At 50.6% G+C, this 17,448-nt stretch overlaps 1 protein-coding gene across 1 annotated transcript; it reads right to left on the reverse strand.

The window, feature by feature from the left end:
• Positions 1 to 404: 404 nt before the first annotated feature.
• ACAD10 (acyl-CoA dehydrogenase family member 10) lies at positions 405 to 17,436 on the reverse strand. Its single transcript, XM_064466034.1, is given in 15 exon segments — positions 405 to 1,873; positions 1,876 to 1,912; positions 4,426 to 4,793; positions 5,721 to 5,894; positions 6,494 to 6,639; positions 7,876 to 8,026; positions 8,579 to 8,760; positions 9,570 to 9,638; positions 10,397 to 10,538; positions 10,983 to 11,142; positions 11,921 to 12,079; positions 13,655 to 13,849; positions 14,668 to 14,816; positions 15,331 to 15,555; positions 17,324 to 17,436. Coding segments are annotated over 14 exon segments (2,160 nt in total). The 5' UTR covers positions 15,524 to 15,555; positions 17,324 to 17,436; the 3' UTR covers positions 405 to 1,838.
• Positions 17,437 to 17,448: the final 12 nt, after the last annotated feature.

Genomic DNA, 17,448 nt, shown 5'->3' on the forward strand with positions numbered 1-17,448 from the left:
CCCAGCAGCTCTAAAACCACATGCAACGGAGGAAACACCTTTGTGGCAGACCGAGCTCTCAGCCTCAAACTCTCAGCCCTGCAATAGCTGGCTGGGATTGAGCCTGCCTGAAAGATGAGATGGGAGGCACAAGGGCCAGGTGCCAGTTAGGAAATGATCCCAACTGGCTGGGCTGGGCAGACACAGGCTCAGATACAGGCTCCCTCCCCCTTCCACAGCAGAGCCAACTGCCAGGGCTGAGGTAGAATGTCACCCTGGACCCTGGGAGAAACCACAGCTTGGGTTACGCTTCCCTACAGCACTATGGTTCTGGTGGTGTGTGGCCAGCACGGCCGCCCCCAGGCTCCTCTGCAGCATCCCTTGTGCCCCTGAGAGTGTCACTGAAAACTCCTTAACACCGGGTGTATTAAAGAGCAGGCATTACTTTATTTGGCGCCGGGTGCATGAGGGATCTCTCCTAGCATGCACACCTACCATAATTCCTTTTTGACATTTATGCATGACAATTAACACACCACACCTATCTAATACATAAGCATTGACCTGATTGGGCATCCCCTTCTCCCCTTGGTCTGTATCTTCCCTGCTTAAGTTTAAAGCTACAGGGTGATTTTAATTCACTGCGCATGCTCAAGAGGAGGCAGGTGGGGTAGCCCTTTTGTCCCTCGATTGAGTCGGTGGCCCCAGTCTCCCCCCGCCAGAATTACCTTTCCCCCAGGTTCTGTGCTTCTGGGCCAAGATGTTCCCTTTTGTCACTGGTGACTGATCTGTAGCCTTCCCTTGTCTTCACACCCTTCTTTGTAGCAGGATGTTTCCACTGTTAGTCCTTGAAGTTCTACTGAGTTGTATTCTCTCAGGAGGTTCTTGTTAATGAGGCTTCATTGCTAATACCCTCTTGCCTGGCCTACGCATTATTTATTATCTTGTTAAAATTCTCAGGTGTTAAGTCTCTACTCCTAACTACGATTCCTTCTTAACTACTACTAACTCCTGTGCTATTCCATTTCTTCCAAGAGTAATATATATGTATATGTTTGAGGTAACAAGAGCAGGGATGTGGTGGCGACCCTGCACAGATGGATGTGGCCTTGTGGAAGGGGGCTGTGAGGCTGTGCCCACACTGGAGAAGCTGCAGAAGAATTCAAAGTGTGCCCATCACTTCAATATTGAATTAATACCTGACTACACAGAGAGCCTAGGAACTCCCAGGATTGTTCCCACAGTTCTCTCCTTGCTGCTGGCCTCTGTGAAGCTCTGAAAGCCCCCACAGATCCACTCTGCATCCTCCCCAATCCCTGAAGAAACCTAGAGAGATCCACTGCAGCCACGGGACCATGGAGTCCTCCCTCCCAGTGCCAGGGGCCAGGTACTGCCTCAGCTCCGGAGTCTCCCCTGAAGCCAAGAGTCCTCAAGGACCTGATTCAGCTCCCCCCACAGACTGAAGTCCTCTAGAGTCTGCAGGTAGCAGCAGGTGTTGTGCTGAAGGAGGAGACACACCCTGCTCCATTCACTTTATTCCCAAAACCAAGACTTGCACCCCTACCTGGTCGTTCCAGACCAACTCCCCCACGCCGTAAAGCGTGTATTGACTGTCTGCAGCCTCATGACCCAGGAGTGGATTTGCCCCACCCCTACTGAGCCTGGCAATAAAGGTACTGAGCCCAGATACAAGATAACAACAAACACGGCTGAAATTCAGAAGCTCCCAGGCTGCTGTTAGCACAGCCTCTCCCATGCCAGAGTGGCCAGTTTCGTCTCACGTCCGAGCCTCCCCAGTGCTGCAGCTAGTGGCTCAGCTCTGGTTTAGAGAGTGCTGTCCTGTGAACCATGCAGGACCTTCAGCCAGACACGGAGCTCAGGTCCGCATGAAGGAGCTGGGGCCTGTGCTGCTGAGATGTTCTGCTCCAGAGACCTGTGTGAGAATGAGATCAAAGCCCACACAGGGCAAGTAAGGGGCTTCAGGACTAGGGAAGCATGGCAGCAAATGCCCTGGCCCCTCCCAAATGCCCTGGGGAATGCAGTGCTGGGGAAATGTCCTCACCTGGGATGCCACAACAGACAGGACAAATCACCCCTCATGCTCACCAGCCCCAGACTGCAATGCCTTGTTCCTGGCATGGAGGAGGCCCCAAAGGGAGGTGTCCCTGCATTGCTTTATTTGGGCCAGAGAAGGGTCAAACATTAGGTGCATGTGTCTGCTCACCTGGCTATCCTGATCCATGGCCCGTACACTCATCGGCGGAGTCCCTGCTTTGGTCCTGGCACTCTCTGCCTGAAGGAAGAGGATGAGACACATTATACCCTCCTACATCCCCCCACCCTGGTGCTGGCGCCCTTTGATAGCCAGTCACGACGCTGGGAGTGCAGCTGGGGGCCCAATGCTTTGGCCAGATGCACTTACGCTCAATCTGAGAGAGAAACTGAGCTTTGCTCTGCAACCTTGGAGAGGATCTCCCTGGAGAACTGCAGGGACAGGCAGCCTTTGGGACAAGCGTGCAAGCTCTGCTGGCTGCCTGTTCAGGACATGGCAGGATGAGCTGAGATGCTGCCCTGTTGAGCTGAGAGCATTTCTGCCATGGGCATCTCGCTGCCAAGCTTGCTGGGACGAACCTCCACCCCTGCAGTGCCAGCTGGAGTGAGGCAGGCTTGCCCTTTCCCCTGGCCCTTGCCCAGCTTATGAGCACTGTGACAGACCCAGGCCAGGACTACTTGGCTGTTTAACACTCCACTGCATTATCTTTCTGCTGCAGGCAGCAAGACTCCTCCCCTGGCTTTCACAACATGCTTCCACAGCAAAGATCGACAGCACAGTGACGATGCCAAGGGAAAGAGCAGTGGGATGGACAGGGAGACGGCAGGGATAACGGGGCTCTCTGGTCCCCTGGACAAGAAGCAATGTCTCTACTGCAAGCCCAATGCATGGTGTAGACAGAGCATGGCAGTCCTGATGTTTGGAGCTTGGTGACTCACTCCTAGCTCTGAAGATGAGTGTTTGGAAGAAGGGCGAGGAAACCTCCTCATCTGAGCACTTCCAAATTCCCCAGAGCTGCTGGTTCCCCTCCTTTTCCACCTTCTCAGGGGATCAGCTGCTAAGCATCCTGAAATGCTGGGGTTTGCTGTTTTCTGCCAGAGCACAAGGAAATGCTTCTGAAAGGCTGAACAACAGATGGGATTTTTTTTTTTTGGCAGCTAAAAGGCGGTTAAGTAACCCACTAGAATTTGATACTGTCACTAGAATATATTAGGAATATAATCTAGGTATCCCAAGGATAGGAATGTTTGCTTTCATGACATACCCTGTGAATGATTACTTACGACACCACTCCCAGCAAATCTGTTTGCAACACCAGCCAGCCCAGAGCCACGGGCACACTGAGCTGCATGGTGGCCACCAGTAGGTCTGGGAAGTAGAAGCACAGAGAAACCAGACAGTTTGCAGGGCCTGGGCAGGGGACCCGGGTGCCCTGATACCTGTGTACTGACCTGACCTGCCTTCCACTGGCAGAAGGAAGAGACGTGTAATTAAAACTCTACATTTTGAGAGCTGATGCTACTCCAGTCTCTGCCACTGATCCACCGCATGACCATAGGCAAGTCACTTTGGGAGCTGGTTTCTGCTTCCTCACCACCATACCAGGAATGACCTATGTCCCTCCATTTTGAGGGTTCAGGGCTGTAGCAGCACCCGCTCTGTGCAGGAGAGCCCAGGGTGGTGGCATGGCCAAACTCCCAAGTGGCATCCCAGAGCCTGCGCTACTGATCACACCTGGCTTATCAATGGGCAGGCAACTGTTTGCTGGCAGGGATGTCTGCAGGGACAGCCCTGCCAGGGAGAGCAGGATAAGGGAACAAAAAGGAGGAAAGGAAGCTGTGGAGATTCCGAGCAGCTCCCTGCCCTGAGGAACCTCTCAAAGAGGCACCTGGAGGGACTCTTACAAAGAGAATTAAGATGAGAGCTGGACCCTCTGGAGCTACTGAGGACAACAAAAGCTTGTGAGAATGAGGGCGAGAGTACATAGGGACTAACTTGGGCTCGATATCATGATCCATCACCATTTTTGCCAAAATTGACAATTACTACTGGACTTTACCAAGGTGGACGACTGGGGACTCCACCAGCACTGTTGTGCTGATGCAAGCAGGACCTTGGTGGAGCAGCACCAGTGATTGCAGCTGGGCTGGCATTAATCTGCTCATCCTGGGAGTGCTGGCTTCGGAAATTGCTGTTTCCCAGAATATGAACTCTGTTACTTGAATGTAGCTAGCAATGGGAAACCAGCCCCCATCCTCCAAGCCATTGGACTCTAGGAGAGCCAAGTGTCTGATGCGATCAGAAAAGCAAGAGCGCTCAGAGGCATGCTGCAATCCCCCACCGTGGTGTAGGCGCAGCAAAGCAAAGCTGCTTTAGGGAGGAAGATGTCCCACCTTTGGCTCTAGAAAAGGTTGTGGAGTCCCTCTGGGCTGGGAAATCAGAAAACTTCTCTGGACACCCATGATCTTTTCCAGCTTGCAGCAAAGACCCTGGGCCATCCCCAGCAGGCTGGTGGGGGGAGTGACCCAGGGAGCTTTGGGGTCAGGAGCTGCCCCAGGACCAGCTACCTGGGGTGGCCAGGTACCATAGCTCCTGCTGAGGAACGACCCTTGCCTGGCACAGGTGCTGTAACGTCGTGCAAGAGGCTTTGTGGTGGGGAGGCTGTCAAACACACGGAATCCTTCTTTTATGGCAAACTCCCAAGCCAGGTTGGCCACAAACTCTGCATCCTCTGGGCTGCTTTCACCTGGGGCTGGCCTCCCTGGGGATAAGAGAGGAACAGGACATCTTTGTCTGAAAAAGCCCCTGTTGGGTAGTCACATCCTAAACAGTGCCATGTGCCCTCGTCTGGGCCAGCCCAGCAGGACTCTAGGAGACTCTCCTCTAAGGAACACAAAAATAACGTCTTGTTTTTCTCTGATAAAGACTCCCCCGCAGGCCAGACCTGATGTATGCAAATAAGCAGCACAGAGAGTTCACACCACCTCCCTACTCTCAAGTCTCTCTTCGAAGGTGGTGCTTAGTCTGAGGGCTCCACCTGTAGGACATGGCTCTGGGCTCTGAACCCTGGCCTCTGCTCAGTTCTCCCATGAAAGAAAAGTGATCACACAGCAACCTCCAAGCACCACAAACAGCAAACAGGATTTTTTGCTAATCCAAAAACCAGATCTTGCATCCAGCAACAAGCACCTGCTGGGGAAATACCCTCTGTGTGCTCCCCTTCGACCCTTTTTTCTGTTTGCAGGACACAACCTGACTATGCAACACAGCCAGCCTGAGAGGTTATAGCAGCTTCACACCCTCCAGAGCCTCTCCTGGAGCAGGGAGGGAGCCCTGTGCTTTACAGGACACTATTCATATCCCTCTTGTCTACGTGCAGCAATAACTTGCTGCACAATTACTCCCAGGTCACTCATCTCCAGAGTGAAACAAGATCTCTCATTTTGATTCCTTATTTCCCACAGGAGCTCAATGCCGAAAGCACAAGACCACCAGACATGCCACGCTTTGCTGTAGCACCTGGAATTTTGGAGCTCTCGAGACTAACAGCCAGAAGTGCCTGAACCCTGCAGCATATGCTGCCGGTCTGACCTCCCCTAGTTCAGTGTGAGAGCTCTCCCCACACTGGTGGTCGTGTGTCTGGCTGGAGACCTGTGCAGAACAGAGCTGGCGTGGTTGGCTTCCTCACCTGCCAGGGAGTGTTTGTAGAGCCCCTGCAGCATTGCAGCCAGTCGGAAAAAGGCAAAGGCCATGTAGAAATTCCAGTTCTCGGGGCGCTCCACTCCCATGTGGCTGCAGTACATCTGGGAATACTCCTCTGCTGTGGGGACTCCCAGGTGCCCCAAATCACACTTCCTCAAGCCTGGAAGATGTTAAGAAGCAACAGTGAAGGAGCAGAGAGTGAGTTGCTCAGAGCTTTCCAGGGATGCTGTGAGACTTGTGGCAGAGCCATGCAGCTGTGGTGGCCTGGTTCACAGCTTTCCCATCCAAGAGCTCCCCAGCTTTACAGCTGAAATGAGAGGGAAAATAATCCAAACAAATTTTTAAACACCATTTTGCAAGCTGTGAAGCAGGGCCCTCCTCTCTGGGGCCATCCCTGACACGGCTGCTAACCAATACCTACGTGCATGAACAGGGCGACAGTACCGATCAGGATAGGGAGTGCATGGCAGAGTTCATACCAGGGGCATCTTCTCACTAAATGTGTGGCAGATATGAAATAAACTGGGGATGGGGTGACCATGGCACAGCGATCACTGCACATGGAGAAAGATGTTTCTGCCCTGGAGGGTTGGAGGGAGGCGAGAAAGGGCAGAGCAGGGAATATGGTATGAGACCCACAGCCCTTTCCAACTGCAGTGAGCCCAACTGCCAACTGAGCTCCCTGGGCAGGAGCCAATTGGTTTCTGAACTCTGGTTCCTCTCTCCATGTGTCAAACATAACTTTGCCCCTCTCTGTACCTCTCAGTGCATTAAAGTGAGATGGCAGGAAGTAGGCCATACAGTTATTCGCCAAATCAGAGATGGGATCTCCTAGAGTTGAAAGCTTCCAGCCAAGGACAGCAAGGACTTCTGGCCTGTCTGGATGAAAGACCAGGTTGTCCATCCTGTGTCAGAGGGAAAAAGAGATCAGAAAAGTCTCAAGAGGGGAAAAAATATCCCAGTGCTCAGCAGCAGTAGGTGGTTTCCAGTGCTCTCTCTCCCTTAAAAAATTGCCAAGTCCTTTGGGAAGCTGCACAAGTGAAAGATTAATTTCTGCAGGCATAGGTCAGGGAGGACAGAGATTACTCAACAGTGAATTCCCTGGTTAATGATGAACTAAACTGTGCTTTAAAGAATGAAACGTAGTTATTCAGGGCCTCATATCATTAACAGATGTTACAAGACAGGCTAGCCAAAAAGTGAAGCAGGCAAGTCACTGTCCAGGGGGACCTTCTTGTCATTTCAAAGGTACACAGTGACTCCAGGCCCTGCATCGTCATGTGCTGTAGATTACGTGTAGTACAGCCTTCAACAGTTTGAGCCCCAGGAGCAGGCAGCAGCCCACTGAGGGGGCAGCCATCCTGCCAGGGTGCAGAGAGCTCACCAGCTTCCAGTCATGCAGGAACTATGTGAACTAAACCTTGTGGGAAGGAGCCTTGGCCCAGAACTGGCACACACCTACGCTGCAGCCTCACATCCCTGGCAGCCAGGGTCTGACAACACAGAAGCAGCTCCCAGCATCCCTCACCTCTGTCCTCAGCCACCACGTTCCTGCGTAGCTTCACCTGTAACACTGGCAGGTTTTACCATACATCCTGCAGCATCTCACCAGCCACCCAAACTCTTTAAGCACCAAATATCATTAGCAACATGCTCCAGGACTGATTTCTGAGTATTGCAGAAACACGTGATGATCCCCCAGTGTTAGACCAGTGTTTATAGTGGTTGGGCAAAGAAACTGAAACACTGAGGCAAGAAGATTGGAACTGGACATCAGGAATCCAGGCTTTCAGCTCCTGCCCCAGTTTCCCTGCTCTCAAATGGGCAGAGAAACTGCCATTAAACTGCCACAGATCAGCATACAGATAAACACTGGGAAAATATGAGAGCTCTGGGTGCAAGACAGTATCAGTCAGAGCTCTTGGAATGTTTCTCATGACATGCAAAGGGTTTGTGGCCCTCTAGGTCTCATTACCTGGGGGATGCTGAACATGACCCAGAGCCCACCTTTCGGACTGCTCTGAAGCTGCTGCACCAGCCCAACTCAGCACCTCTTTGGAGTTTGCATATTGCTTTACACCCTCTCTCCCTCTCTACCATCTGGGATGTGCTCCAGGGCAGTGCTGTCAGCCAAGCAGTACCTGAAATCACCATGCACGACTGTGGTCTTCTGAGCTTCAGGAAAATGCAGAGGCAGCCACTCGATGAGTCTCTCCATGGCTGGGATAACATGAGTTTCCATAGCTCGATACTGCTCTGTCCAGGTCTTAACTTGCCACTGAATGTAATTACCTGTAAAAAGGGAACGAAGGCTTTCAGGGAAAATGACAGGCACAAAGAGGCTTCGGAAGAGACGCATAAATGGTGCATGCAGAAAAAGTAAAACTGCCAAGCAGGTCTCAGCCCAGCACCCTAGTTTAACTCTGATTTCCAGGGGTCTCATACATTCTTAACTGGACAATGGATTTGATATTCTGGTGGAAATAATCAGATCCTGGACAAAAACATAACTTCTCCACCAACTCCAACAAGCTGAGATAGCCCTGCAGAGACTGGAGGAGCTGAGGAAGTTTGGTCAGAGATGGCAGCAAACAAGTTACTTCTGCACCCACAGCGCAGCTCTTGCAGGAAGCTCTGGGGGCTAACAGGAAACACAGACCTGGAGGATCTGTAGCAGCTCTCCACACCCTCCCACCACACCTGAGGATTCAGACACCCTGCTGCTCATCTTCACTTTCCCAACTGCCCCCAAATCTGGCCCAAGTCCTGTACCCGAGCCTATCCCTTGAAATGTTGTACACAGGAGAAAAAAACAGTGATAGCGGATACATAGCCTTCTCTCACCATGCTCCCTGAGGTCCTCCAGTTTGGCTGCTCTGAGGTCTACACTGTGGATCTTGGAGAGGACTTGATTCATGGCAGCATAAATAGCCCTCCGCTGGCTAGGCTGCAGCGCAGGCAGGGAGACGTCACTGTAGACACGGCCAGCACAGTACTCCATCAGGTAGAAAGGTGTGCCAAGGGTGCTGGGGAAGCAAGGTGGAACCGGTGCATATGAGGTTAATCCTGCCACCCGCCACCCCTCAAATCTCACCTGCACCATGAACGTGCCCCCAGGCCACACTGTGTGGCAAGGTGAAGAGTAGCTTCAACAGCACTTAAGCACTTGCACTCAGCTGTGGCCTGGGCTCAGGCCCAACTCAGGCTGCCAGCCTGTAGCACATAGCTGTGGCACGATCGGTCCCGTTCCCTCCAGCCCCTGGAAGCTGAGCTTGGGGCTGGGCTACAGCACCAACCACCTCCCTGCCTCCCTGCAGTGAGCTCTGAAGCCAGGCTGTCAGACTGCACGCAAACGTCACAAACGGTGGACACACATTTAACTGCAGTGCAGAGACTTTATTGCTGCAGCCAGCAGAGATTTGAGCATAGCTGTGCTGACTGCAGGCTAGACAGAGTGTCCTGGTCGCAGACTTGCTGCTATCGTGGCTGTAGACCTTGGGGCAGGTCTGAGGACTGGCAGTTAGAAAAATCACCTCCTTATTGGAAACCTGAGAATACTGAGTCAGCAGGAAGCCCTACAACATTGTTTTATAGCAGCTTTTCAAAGGAAGACAGCATTTTGATTAATTGCTAAAATAAGGACACACCCAAACCAAGCCAAATAAAAATGTTACTGTCCTTTGAACTTCCAGAGGCTCTTCTAGCCTGAGACTGGGCAAATACTAATTAGACCAGTGCACTTTGTGAGGTCTGGCTCCTTCTCTCCTCTCCTTGTCTTTGGGAGAATCTGGCTGAAGTTGTCAAGCACAGAGTGAAAGCTGAGGGACAAGATTACCTTTTGTCCTCACAGACAGCAAGTACAGTGGGAACAGGAACACCAGCCTCAGAGAGTGCCTTCAGTACCCTGTCAGGGCGAGTCAGAAAGCCATGTCAGCGCAGAAAGGCATTAGGGAATCGATACTAGAACTGCATTGTTGCTAGGCAGACACACAATAGAAAAGAGCCCTGTGCTCAGTTTTAAGCACACTAAAATAGCATGGCTGGGGGTAGGGGAAAGATGCACACCAAAATCTTTGTACGGCCCAGAGGCCCAAGACCAACACACTCTGAAAAACCAAGGGTAGATCACAACAGCTGTGTCCCGCTCATCTGCTGCTGAGGCAAAGACCTCTGGCACAGCAAACTGATTTGCAGCAGGACCCCTCCAGCATGGGGCTAGCCCTTTGCTAGGCTCCTTGCTGCTCAGTTGCAGTGTTGTGCTGCAACCTCTCTCCCACCCAAGGTGCCAGACGCGGCAGTGAGATCCTGCATCTCCCGACCTGTGGTGGGAGAGCTGCAGTGTGCTCCATGGATTGGAAGGATTGGCAGCGCAGGAGTCGGGAGGGTGCTTTTCACAGGCACAGGTTCCTAACTGCAAGCTCACTGCCAGCTGCAGGGCAGTACCACAGCCTTGTCTCCCAATCCAGGACCACAGACTGGGATACGGAGCTGTGCATAATGCAGGGAGGACAATGTGGGAGGCAGGTGTGTGAACTGTGTGTGTGATGTGGAATAGAAAAGCCAAGGCTGGAACAGAGCACTGTCTCTAGGACAGGGTTGTCTGGGATCTCCTACAAGAGTCTTCCCTGGTCAGCTGGCATGAGGAGCACAGCTCCTTCTCACCTGTATTCCCTTCTGACAGGAGGGCCTGAGGGATGCAGGCTGTCAGAGGGCTCCTTCTTCAGCACTAGCAAGCGATCTCCAAACTTGACACAATAGGTCCGGGTAGACTGTCCGTGGCCAAACTGCCGTAACACTAGTGGCCCTGAAGAGTTGGGAGCACAGGGTCAGCAAACAGAAGCATGAACTGGAATTATTTCTCACCACTTCTCCAGATTTCTTTTCTCTTTATTGAACCTGGGTCTGAGATCTCACTTGCAGCAGTCAGGAACCTACACTTTGCTCCTGTGTCCCAATCCCTGGAGAGCATGGCAATCACCCACAGATGGCTCACAGGCCAGCAATATCCCTGGCACCTCCTTGGCAACTTGTGCTCAACCCCTCCCAAATAAGGAAGTCCTAAAATGTTGTTTCCCATTTCTGGGAAACAGTGATGGATCACTGAAACCTGGATGGCTGCAACATTTGCTTGGAGATGAGGAGCCTTCAATTAACATTATTTTTTAGTCCATCTGTCATATGATGGAAAGAGCCAATGGCTCCAGAATATGCAAGTTTTCAGGCTGAAGAGCAAAAAGCACTGCAATACCTGTTGCCCAGTCACTGAGAACATTTTCAAGGTACTTTTGCAGATGATCTTTTGGGATTTCCATGCTTGGTCTCACTGCACAAGTATATGGAACAAACCCTTGCAAAGGAAAACCCAGATAGGTTTCCAGCTCTTTGAGTGCTATTTCAGGATCGTGGACCTGAAAGCAGGAGGGAGGGAGAAACACTGGGTGACAGTTAGAAGACAAAATTGTCTGGGAAAGAAAGATCTCTGCACACTTGGCATGCTTTTACCTGTCAGTCCAACAGCACCAATCCACTAAGACACAGAGGAATTCACTGGTCAGTCCCTGCCAGCACAGAGTGCCATTACCAATACTCGCTGAGCCTCCCACCTTCATCTCAGTCACGGTGACGTACCTGTTACTGTATCACAGGCACTGTGAGCTTGGGCTGGGATAAGAGCTGGAATTCCCTGTGTGCAGTTCAGGGGGGCTGAGTTCACTCTTCCCACCAGTCCCATGCTTGTCCTTCCCCCTCACCAAAGTAAAACCCCTGTGCTCACTATCTCTAAAGCCTGGGGGTTAACCAGTCAGTGCCCAGATGACAGATCCATGAAGCCTCAGAGCTTCTAGAAATGTATTAAGTATGTCTTATTTTATCTCATCAGATGGATGTGGTTGTCTCAACCATATGGTTAGGTCTGTTTCTCTAATAGGGAACTGAGAAAGGAGAAGCAACTCCTCTGAGGATATACTGGCTGTAGGGTTTGGAGCTGTGAATGAAACAGGCCAGTGCAGACTTTGCCAGTAATCCTCCCCTTTAACCCTGCCACATCCTGTAGGAATAAGGACAGGCTGAAACAAAAGGCTTGGCAACATGAGTCTGCCACCGTGACTGGAAATCCATTCAATTCAAACATTGCTTCTGGACTTAGAAACCATGCCCAAAGCCTGCCCTGGTTGCATTGTTTCGTACCTTCACCGTTTTAATGCCAAGCCGGGCTGCTGCTTTTAGGTTCTGGCTGCTGTTGTCAAGGAAGATGGATTCCTGGGGCTGAACACCCAAGCGCTCCAAGCACAGCTTGTAAATACGAGGATCTGGCTTGCGCATTCCTTCCCGATAAGATTCGACCATCTACGGCAACAACAAATGGATTATGCATGAGCCTACTGTGACCACAAACATCTGTGCAGTGTTGGAAATGGAGGATGGGAGGGTGGCAAAGAGACTGACGGTCTAAGTAACATGTGAAATAAAGGACACAGGGAATGGAGAGCTGACAGAGCTGGATAGGACGCGATTCAAGTGGCTGCGTAGGCGCCAATTGCTTGGCTGTGGCTCTGTCAGCTCAAATAAGCTAAACAGGATCAGCCAGTCCTTGGGTGGAAGATATCCAATGAGATGTCACAATGTGGGAGACTCACTGGATATCCCAGACCGTGCTGAACCAATTGCTCAATGCTGTCCCAGAAAGCCTTGGATTGCACCACCTTCTAAATGATCTGGAAAAGCAGTGTCCTGACCGTTGCACCTATCAACCATGCAAAGCAATCTTCACAGCAGCAGAGATGTTGACCATAATCATCTGTCCAAATTTGGATCAAAAAAATTCGTAAGTCAGTCTCTGAAAGCTCACATTGCCCTCAAAACCATAAAAAATTCAAGTAATATTTCACCCCTCCACTGACAGACACTCTAGGAACAGAAATTAATCTATTAGATAGATATAAAAGCCAATCCTAATGGAAATCCACATTCAATTAATTTTTTTCACTAATTACTGTGCAGTGCTGTTGCCTGCTGTTACAGAAGAGCCACACAGCATGAGTGATGACAGAGATAGGCCATGGTTATTAAAGTGCTTTGAAACAGTCTGGGATGAAAGCTACCATAGAGCAGCATAACAGAGCATCACTCCACTAAGAGAACTTCATAGGCACTGGTGTCACTAGTATTATGCACAGGAAGCTGAGTCGATAATGATATAATGTTGACAAGGTGACTATAAACAGTTCCAGGTCTTAAATGTATTGATACGATTCCTCTTTGAATACAAAGCTATAAATCAAACTTAAGTCATGAATAAACTAAAAGTCAAAGATGTGAGTTGGGGCACACAAAAAAGCAAATTTTCTGTCATTCTGAGGCGAGTCCTCACAGCTGCCTGTTAAAGTGAAGCCACTTGAACCACCCTCAAGGTTCATGACTAATCCTCTGCTTCGCCTTTGCAAAAGTGAAGCGTGCTGGGAGAAGGGTCTCTGCCTGCTCATCAGCTCAGACAGATCGGCATGTTGGGTACCGGGATTTTTCCAATATGGGGGATCCTTTGCAATTCTTCAGGATAAAACAAGCTTTAAAAGAGACTAAATATAAAGCAAGCAGGGGCACTGGGTAATAACATTTATTTCTTGTATAGTGTTCCAGCTTCTAAGTCCTTTATCGACATCACTACCTATGTCTTTTACTTGCGTGGTCACTTTGCAACGAATTTTCAAATGCACAAGTACCTGCCACTCACTCAGACCCTCTTCAAGGCTCCCTCACTAAAACAAATTATGCAAGGATACATTTTCACAGACTGTTACATTTACATCTACTAACACGTGCTGATGGTTGCTGTCTGTTTGGTACCTGCGTGTAAAGAAATTCACTTGCAGCTTTCTATAGACGTAGCTACATAAATGCATTCTGGAATCCATCCGGGCTTACCACATCGAAGTGCCTTCGGTCCAGGGGCAGAAAGCTCTCTCCATTCAGCAGACAGAAGTCATTGCTTAGAAGAGCTGTCTTAAGACCTTCTGCACGGATACACTGTACTGCTTCTGCCATTATGGGGAGCTGTTTTATCATCTCATTTCTGATTAAGTCCGAGAGAAAAGAGTCCACTGGAACACAGACATTTGCCTAAGAAACCAGAGAAACCCCCAAGAATGATAATTAGTCATAAATGTTTTTTAAGCAAGGAGGAAAATAAGAGTAGTTGGGTAGGCAGGTTGCCTGATCATCTTATCTTGCTGTCCTTCCTTTGGCAGCAGAAGGTAGTCAGTGAATCTCCCAGCGAAATTGCTTAGACCAAATAAATAAGCAAGCGTTCTCACATTACTAATTTTACACAAGCAGCAGCAGAGACGATTTTTGGAAAGAGAAATGCACTAGGACCATGCCTGCCATGGAACCAAGGCAGGTTAGAGATAAATACTGCTTTACCGTTCAGCAGGCAGGAGAGGAATCTGCATTTTAGACTGAGCTGGTTCAAAAAAGACTTTATTCAAAAGAGAATTCTTGTACTGAGTTCACAGAGCTCTGGTGGAGGGGCTTCTACTGATCTTAAGAACCCTCCCTGGAGAACACAGCCTCCATCCACTGAGTGTGCCCATGTACAAACTACCAGCAAAAGCCTTTTAGCTATGTCTGACTCTCTGACTTCTCATCTCAGTTGATCCTAGAGGCGTCTTGAAATAAAAAACGTTATGAAATATGTAGGAAGAGGCTGGTGGAGGTGAAGGCAAATTCAGCTGACCATCCTGCCTGGGTACCAGACTGATGATAGCAGTGAAAAGTCTGCCCTTATAAGACAGCAATGCTTCCTAGACGGTAAATCCAGACCCTTCCATCAAAGGATTCCTTTTAAATCCTCCTCTTTCCTCACTGAACTGCTACATTGCAGGATCCCACTTCCCTGCAGTCAGGAAGCACAAGAGAGGAGGGGGGAATTGGCTTACAATCTCAAAGCACTGCTGTCCCAATTCCTGCAAAAACTCCATAGTCGTCAGCTCTCCTCTTGTGTACTTCAGAGAGGGACTATTTTCCCCTCCAGAGAGTATAGCTTGCTGGATGGTGCCGGCTGGAATACAATTCTGGGCCTCCCAGTCTATACAGAAAAAAGTAAGAAAGCCAGGAGAGAACATGTATGGCATCATAACTGGGAAAGTAGCTTGAAATCCCTTTGAAGTCTGATACATTGACCAGCACTCATGAGAACCAATGTGCTAGACTGGGGTAATTTACTCTGACATCAAGAGAAGTTTTGGCATTCCCCCAGTCGAAGCACCTCACCTCTACATTTGGTGTGGCACCCTTGGGGTAAAAACACAGAGTTCTTAAAGCATCCTGAAGGACTGTACCAATGCTGGGTGGTATCAGCCGGTGTCATTACAGGACAGTTTTGTTACTGGATGAGTTCAGGCCCTGATCTGGAGCTGTGAACATGGTTGCCAGCTGCTGTCAGTTCTAGTAATTTTGATGGCATAGGGGGGTGCCACCATTGTCATCACAAGTTCTTGAATATCTTACCAGAACCAGAGGCAGCTGACAGGGACACCTGAAATTTAGTTTCCCTCCATGCACAGAAACAACAGAGGCAAATGAGAAATGAGAATACACACCTGCAGCTGTCTTGTAAGGGGACGGGAGGAGCACTCCACTTGCATCAAAGATCACGGCTTTATAATGGCACCATCCAGATTGCCTCCGCCAAATTAACCCCTGTGGGTGCTGCCGGATCCTGACACAGAGCAGATGAGGGGCGCGGGTGATGCTCCTCAGGTACATGCTGCAGAAAATTCGCAACTGGCCCATGCTGACCGAGGAGAGACGCTAGGATGCAAAGTCTAGAATTACAAGAGTAAATATTTATTCATGCACATGAAGTGTCCCAGCCAAATTGCAGCACATAAATCATAGAATCATAGAATGCCCTGAGCTGGAAGGGACCCACAAGGATCATCAAGTCCAACTCCTGTCCCTGCACAGGACAATCCCAAAATTCAATTTTTGTAAGGTGAGGCTGCACCAGTGCAGAGTAGAGTGGGACAATCACCTCCCTCAATCAACTAGCCATGATGCACCCCAAGACACGGCTGGCCCTCTTGGCTGCCAGGGCACACTGTTGGCTCATGTTCAACTTGCCATCAACCAGAACCCCCAGGACCATCTCCACAGAGCTGCTCTCCAGCCTCTCATTCCTCAGTCTGTGTGTATATCCAGGGTTGCTGTGCCCCAGGTGCAAAATCCAGCAGTTGCCCTTCTTAAACTTCATATGGTTGGTGATTGCCCAGCTCTCCAGTCTGTCCAGATGTCACTGCAAGTCCTCTCTGCCCTCGAGATTGTCAACAGCTCCTCCTGATTTTGTGTCATCAGCAAACTTAATTGGTATTCCTTCCAGTCCTGCATCCAAACATCATATCTCTGAGGGCATTGTCAGGGTGGAAGTGCTTCTTGAATATCATCAGGCTTGGTGCCGTGACTGCCTCCCTAGGGAGCCTGTTCCAGTGCTCCACCTTTTCCTAATACCCAACCTAACCCTCCCCTGGCACACCTTCCTGCCATTCCCTCGGGTCCTGTCATCAGTCACCAGAAAGAAGGGACCAGCCCTGCCCCTCCTCCTCCCCTTGTGAGGAAGCCGCAGAGCGCCATGAGGGCTGCCCTCAGCCTTCTCTTCTCCAGGCTGAACAAACAAAGTGATTTTAGCCACTCCTTGTACGGCTTCCCCTTTAAACCCTTCACCAACTTTGTGGCCCTCCTCTGGACACTGTCTAGTAGCTTTATATCCTTAATGTACTGTGGTGCCCAAACTGCACATAGCACTAAGAATGTGGTTGTACACAGGGTCCTTATACCCTTCAAATATTCAGGCACAATATAATCTGACTAATTACTAACACCCACACTACTGATTACTAACCACAGCAAAACTTTGCAAAGTGACTATACTTCTGCAACGTTCTTGTAGCTTGTCTATTGATGCTGATGTCCCTGGAGTCAGTCTTGCTATAGTTACTTTTCTATGATCCATGCGACGCTGAGAGGGTTTCAAAGATGTGCTAGAAAGGCTAAAGAGTGCTGGCATTATCTTGATTATCCAGGGGTACCCTTTATCCTTCACGGACAGCTCTAAGACATGAAGCAAAGTCCTTATTTCCCGGCTGGGCTGTCATTTAGTTTCTTTTACTTAAGCATGAACCATACCAACGCCTGGCAGGGCCCTGAGCTGCAAGATACCAGCATGGTGGGTGTGAGAGGAAAGGAAGAAAGGGGTTTGGGTTTTTTTGGGGGTGAGGTGGGTGCTCGGCCTGGGGGACGGGCCGGGTCCCTCCAGCCCGGCTGCGTTGCTACGGTAACGGGGCCTGTGGTTCCGGTGCGGGCCTGCCCTGGCAGGACTGTCACCCCCCTTCCCACCCCCACCCTCCCATCCCTCCTCTCGGCCCTGAGGTCACCCTTTGGGACTCCGGGGCACGGCGGGGAGGGCCCGGAAGGGGCGAAGCGGACCCCTCCGTGCCCCCGTCCCCCTTAGGCCAAGTCCAGGCCAGGCCTTGCCAGGAGCGGGGCAGGCTTCACCGTGCCGTTTGACCGCAGCCCCTGAGTCTCGCGAGAACACACCTGGAAGTCTCGCGAGGAGCAGCCGGGCGCCGCTCGCAGCCCCCCACGGCGCCGCCGTCCTCCTCGTCTTCCTCCTCTTCCTTCTCGGCGTCCTCTACGTCACCGCGCCGCCGGCGTGACCCCGG

Source organism: Phalacrocorax carbo, chromosome 15, assembly GCF_963921805.1.
Source record: "Phalacrocorax carbo chromosome 15, bPhaCar2.1, whole genome shotgun sequence".
In the NCBI taxonomy this organism is placed as follows: domain Eukaryota; kingdom Metazoa; phylum Chordata; class Aves; order Suliformes; family Phalacrocoracidae; genus Phalacrocorax; species Phalacrocorax carbo.